At 39.4% G+C, this 6,689-nt stretch overlaps 1 protein-coding gene across 1 annotated transcript in view; it reads left to right on the top strand.

Moving 5' to 3' along the window:
• The window catches only part of cfap20dc (CFAP20 domain containing), a 28,934-nt gene that overhangs the window by 18,177 nt on the left and 4,068 nt on the right, over positions 1-6,689 (top strand). The window contains exons 14-15 of the mRNA XM_035662217.1: positions 891-1,127; positions 5,536-5,597. Coding sequence (XP_035518110.1) covers positions 891-1,127; positions 5,536-5,597 — 299 coding nt within the window. The remainder of the gene's footprint in view (positions 1-890; positions 1,128-5,535; positions 5,598-6,689) is intronic.

Raw genomic sequence — 6,689 nt, forward strand, 5'->3', positions numbered from 1 at the left:
GGAAAGCGTTTGTTTACAGGGACTGTTATTGCAGTCTTCAGTAGATGGGCTTGGCTCAGTTCTTATAATTTACAGTTACAATTACATTCATCTTCGGTTGGGATGTGCAGAGTGAGTTTTGGAGGCCTCGTGGCAAATGGACAGCTTATTAAAAGCTCTGTAGTGCTGTCTCTTTTTGCCCATAATGTGTGGTCACTGCTCATTTGGACAACTAAGGAGGAGTTGTGAAAAGGTTTGTAATGCCGTGCTGAGATGGATCAGACTACGGTCTGTTACAGATTGTCGTAGGCCCCGGCTCCAGTTGAAAAGATCCAGGATCAGAGGATAGTCAACTGGAGAGATCACAAGGCCTGAAGGGAGATCTGTCACTTGGCTGTTACTTTCTGCATTTACACAACTCACTGCTGAGACATATCCCAGCATCCTTCATCAGTGCAGCTCCTGACTGTCAATTTGTGCCAACTCCAGCAGGCAGCATGCAGTGAAGGCTTTGACTGAAAGGTTGTCAGAGAAATATGACAAGGAGTTTGTTTCCCTCCCTGCAGCCCTAGTTTATTGACTGCCATGGATTCAACACCAGGGCAGCACCAGGCTTCCTTGCATTTTGTCACAAATCAAGTTAGCATAGTACTCTATAGATCCACTGTTAAAAGACATTTCCTCAGAGGGTCAAACCAATGAATAATGTGCAGCAGTGCCTTAAGGTCTGTCTGGAACTACAGTCTGCTGTTTTAAGATTGACACTGTTTTGTTGATTGCACAAAACATTGTAACAACTTTTGAGATTAAGTGTGTACGTGTGTATGTGTGACTGTGACTGAGTGAAAGGCACTGCCATTGGGATTGATTCCAAATATGTATTTTCTGTTTCATGGGTGATTGTTTTGAAGGAAGAAGACAATCCACTGAAGCCTGTTGAATCCCGCAGTTACAGTTTACACCTGCTTAGCAGTCTACAAATGTGTGGAGATGATGATGAGGAGCTTCGAATGCTGGCAAGTCTAAAAAGGGAGCAGGAGGAAGATGAATGTAGAGCCTCGGGCCTCAGTGCATCTCAGATCCACCAGTGTAACGTGAGCGTCAGCATGAGCAGTGACGACACCTCGACCTGGACCCACATCTCTATGGTCGGTACTATCATACACTGCTGCTCTTGATCTTTTTCTTGTTGATTCTCTGCTAACAAGCGACGCTCACGTGCAGCTCATCTACTATTTACAATCGTTAGCAGGTTGTCCCTCTTTCTATCTCCCGTCTGGAATAATTTTTTCGACCCTGGTTGATCCTTACCCTTGCTCATTTCCATTTAAAGCCTCCAACTTATGTCCCCATAAAGTGCTAATGCATCTCTTTCTCCAGCGTGTTTTCTGCATTACAAAAGATTATGGAGATAGAAACACATTAATTGGCCTCTTATAGCTTTTAAAGGTACACTGGCATAGTTCCCCCAGTGAATAAAAATTATTTAGGTCATTTGAAATTGTCCCCAGAAGTCTTTTTAGAATTCAAAGATGGTATAGTTTGCTCTTGGCTATTGAAGGTCATTTAGATCTGTGAGCCATTAGCATAAGCCCCTATGCCCTGCCTGGCCCTACTGGGTCCACTGTAAGATCCCCAGTGGATACAATAATTACAGATACTCAAGTTATGGTCCTGTTACCTTTTCCGTACATGCAGGTATCCATTTATATACTGAGATTCAAGCAGAACAAAATGAATAGTGATATTACCGCAGGGATTATCATTTCCCGGTTTCCTTTTTTGAGGACACAGTGATGTGGTCACCAATAAAAAACATGTATCAGACTGTGCAGTAGGTACAGTTTTCCACGGGGACAGGATGAGATTTACATCTGACTTCATCAAACCCTGAAGTGATGTTTCAAGAATCAGCTGCAGTGCTTTACAATTCTAAATACATATGGCAACAGCACCACCATCAGCATATTAAGAAAATGCTTGACAATAAAGAGAGGGGGAGAGACATAAAAAAAAAAAGACACGAGACATAAAAGACATTTTTCTATCTAATACAAATCTAGTTTTGGTGACATTGCAACAAATAAAACTTAATAAAAGGAACTAAATGTCTGAAAGATAAAAACAAGAGAGGTGTTTGGGACCTAGGAAGGATAAAGTCACAGTTCGGGGGAAGGGATCCTCCACAACAACTGACAAGCCATTTCTTGTCCCTGGATGCTGTTATTACAGTGCTTCTGTCTCTGCTGCTAAAGCTGCTGCACCAACCCTGGTGTAACTTAACCCTCAGGCGATTGTATGCTATGTTCTGGCTACTTGGTTGAACACAAAATAATCACCTTGTAGACTGTATGATTGTGTGACACACCTCAATATGTAGTTCTGTTGGACTATGATGGCTGATTACAGCCACAGAGGACAGACTGAAGTAAGAAGACACTCAAATAGTAAAACACAGACCAATGTCTTTTTGTTTAGTATAGAAACTCTCCAGCCCTCTTTGCTTGGCTGTTTTCCTCCTTTATAGTGGATTGATGTCATTTACAATGATGATGAATTCAGTGGTGTTGAATAGTTAGACATAAAGGTGAGCTATCAAATGCGATGGATTGAAACCTTAATGAAAAGATTCAACCACATCACTTTCATTAAAAAAGAACATGGTTTTCAACATTAACTACTGATGACAGCAGTGTGAAGGACTTAATTCAATGTCAAAATGTTTTACTATATTTAGTAAAATAATGTACGATTGACACCTTAAAAATTATAGTAGATAATGATCCGATTTATCTTTCCATATAAAGGTGATAAAAAATTCTACAAGTCAGTGTTTGTGCCAGAAGCATATCTTTCTGTTTCAAACAGCAAGAGCAAGTAGGGGGAAAACCAGGGATTTTGATCTGTCTCTTGATTCTAAATGTTTTGTACGGAGCATGATTGGCAGCAGTAAGTATTTGAAAACTATGTATCTGGTACTCACCCTTGAGGAGTTTTTCAAAGTTAGGTAGTATTTCCACTACCATATATATTCAGAGCAACGTGGTCAGTGTTCTGAAGAAAAGTTATGGTATCATTTATCAATACATTACCTTCGGCTTTACTTTTCCTGTCACATCTAAACGAGTTATATCAATCAACACTTACATCTTCATGTGAACACTGGTATTGAGCCAGGTAGCTGTGAGGATAAAAAGGTCTAGTGTAGTTCTACTTCATAAGATAAGTACAATTTTTGAAGCAAGCTCCTTACATTTAGGAGTCAAGGCTGGATCCAAGATATTTCTTATAATAATACTACATAATACAAAAATATTAGATGTGTTAGGTTAATATTAGGAGAAAGAGTAATGGTAGGTCTGAAATGTATTAATGTAAAACTGCTTGGCCTGCAATTATGCAAGGGCAGTTGTACAGTGGGGGATAAACAGTAGGAATAGCATACACAGAATAAAAAGCAGGAAAAAAAAACACTGGAGTGGAGCCGATCCATCAGCCATCACATTGAAAGTGCCTTGATAAACAAGGCAGTAAGATGGGTGTTAAAACGAAATTTTCTGGCACTAGAACTGTGTTGTTGAACATTGCCAAACAGGTCTGTGCAGCCCAGACATGCTGTGCATCAGTTTTACAACCAGATGTTTTAAACTGAAGGTTTCTTTTAAGTTTTATGTCTCCATAACAGAAAGCAGGCAAAGGGCCAGAAATAAAGTCTACGAAAACGTTGATCAGAGACAATAGAGCTCTTTTAGATTGTCTGATTACTGTAGCGTCATTTGACCCAGCATGATGGATAACAGATGATGCACAGGGGTGGATATGTAGAAGGGGAGGGATAGTGGAGCACCAGAACAGCTAAATGCTTGAGCATCAGTCATGAGACCGGTCAAACAATGGAGATCCCGGCCAAAGAAGTGGGACTGGGTTGAGGACCTTAGCCATACCTGGTGTGTAGTGACCTCTTAGCCAATGCCTACCCTGGTTTTTTTCTGGGAAGCTGTACAGCAGTTAATGCTTCAGGCAAGTCATCACACAGACTCTGCAGCTACAGGCAGCCAATACTGCTGTGTTCACAGTCACATTTCTAATTCTTTTAGCGTTCCCTTTGATTCTGTAGCTCATGTAAGTTTAAATGACCATTTGAGGCACCGGGTTTAATATTAAAGATAGAGTACAGAAGTGGTTCAGCTTCTAACTCCCCGAAAGAATTTCCTCCATCACCCTAAAGGTACCTCATCATCATCAGTACATATTACCTGCACAATTCTACAGGGTACAATTTTAGGTCCTGTGTTATTTTTGGAAGAGGATTACACAAAGAAGGAACTGGAACACACAGATAGCTAAAATTGACTTAAGCAATGCAAGGACTACAGCTTCAACAAAACTGCTTCTTCATCAACGTCATGTAATGTAATAGCCTTTAAGCAGGCACTAGACTTAAATAGCCTCCTGAGGCTATAATATGGTCTTTAGCTTTGACAAGATAGAGGGGGTAATGCACTTGTGTTTCTTACTACTGAATATTACAGTACATTGAAAGTGACACCATTCTTATCTTCTACCACTTATACCCACAGCTCACAAAGAAAGAAGCTGTTTTTAAAAGGCCCCAATCAAAAATACAAGCCAGCTCCAATCCTTTGTTAGTACATCTACATTTCTGAACAGATTATGAGATTTTACTCATCCATTGATTTTAAATTTGTTCACCCTTCATTGTTCATCCTCGGTTTCTGGATCTTGCTACATTCTACATATTTCCTGTGGGTTTTTCTCTCGTTGTTTGCCAGAAATGATCTTTCATACTTTACTTGTTCGAAATTTAGCACAGCACACAACATAGAAGGAGTACTTCCACTGTAAGAATCTTTAAGATTAATTTGTGGTCGTGCTAAGGTTTTTCTTAGGCGTGATCCGGCAATGTTGTTGACGTGTGCCTGTAGTTTTCAGTGAGGCATTGTATCTGATATTGTGGCAACTGTGGCGATGTTCTGGACAATGGTCTCTCCCTGAAAGACATGTTGCTCCTCACCCTGCATTTAAATCCGAGTCATGATGGAGAAAGACAGACATTATTAAGTAGAATGATGACATAGTTGACTTTTCTGGCTAAGCTGCTATTATTTATGAATAAGCACAGAAAAAAATATAGTTCTTAGCATAGAAATAAATATGTCTATGCTTATCCATAGAAATATATCTCTGTGCTTTTTGATTGTACATTTTCATGTCTCTGTGTCTCAGTCTGAATGATGTGACCTGTGAACAGTGACAAAATGGCTGGTGACAGTTTATCTGTCAAGAAGCACATCATTTCTGTTGAGAGACAGTTTCTAAAGCAATCGAGCTAATAATGTAGTCTGATGATAGACGTGATGGCTGTCATTACGGGCGTATACTGAATGAAATTGGTCTCTCAGACCATAAAAAAACATTTTCAATCTTGAGGTGCTGTGAGTGGTTGTATATTCTATTTATGCCCTAAGAAATCAATTAGTGAACACAATGTAATTTAACACAATGTTTTACTTTTTCCTCATATTACCGATCCAGCCAGCTAATCAGGGTCACCACTATCAGAAGGAAATGAACCCCCTCCTTCAATCAAACCCCAGGTAAGCAAGCACCTTTCGCACACATTTGTAGCAAGAATACTTTGCTGAGCTCCAAATATTTACATTTATTATACAATCTATGCCACAAGACAAGGTCAACATATCTTAAGAATAGAAACAAAAGTCACTGTTATGTGTTTTGCACATTCTTATATATGAAGGCCAGGCCGTGAATTGGGTTTTTTCTTTAAAAAGACCTGACATGATGCCTCCAAACACCTAACATCTTTGGGTACTGGGTTGTTATTGATCAGGTCTTGGCAATGGAAGTGATAATAGTTGAGAAAAATGCAACACACATTGATGTATTTTATGTATTTCCTTCCTAAATGGCCTTATGTAGCCTGTATTTCTGTTTGGCTGCATGTACATGAAACTGATAGTAACAGCAAAATGAAAAGTTAAATGTAATTTCTCAGATAGATATGCTGACTGGAGCTTATCTCTCTCATTGATGAGTATAGATAAATTGAGTGTGCCAGGTACCATATTTTTCTTCTCCTTTGACTGCTGTTGTCATTTTCACAATTAACTTTTTATGGCACTTTATATACTTCATAATGTTAGGCATAACGTTTTTGGTTCAAGTCCTTATAAATGAAGAGCGTGGGTTAGACTGTTTAGCACTGACTTTCAGCAGCCATGCATGGAGAAATCCATCATTGATGAAGCAGAGGCCGACTGATGCATGGTGAGAGCTTCAATAGTTCATAATGCAAAGCAACCACAAGACATGTTTCACCTTGTTTTACCTGCCTACAGGTCGAAACCAGAGTAGGTTAAAGAAAGACAACACATTGATGAATGGGCTTACATTACTGGAGGAGGCAAAAGAGCTTAAAAATGCTGCAGTATTTTAAATATTTGGGAAAGTGTGTCCAATATCAACTTCAGGCATATACAAAGCTAAGAACACATACAGTATAACATAACTCAGAAAACCACTGAATGAACAAGAGGTTGACAAAGTGAAATGAGGAGTTGGTACACGTACATGTAGCACTGATAGAGTGTCTGAGAGTGGAATTTCTTTAAAGGAAGTCAAATGGGCTTTGTAGTTTTCAAGGCAAGATAAAATATAATGATGTACAG

This window comes from Morone saxatilis, unplaced genomic scaffold (genome assembly GCF_004916995.1).
Source record: "Morone saxatilis isolate NCDOM2014 unplaced genomic scaffold, NCSU_SB_2.0 Contig18, whole genome shotgun sequence".
NCBI classification, from domain to species: domain Eukaryota; kingdom Metazoa; phylum Chordata; class Actinopteri; family Moronidae; genus Morone; species Morone saxatilis.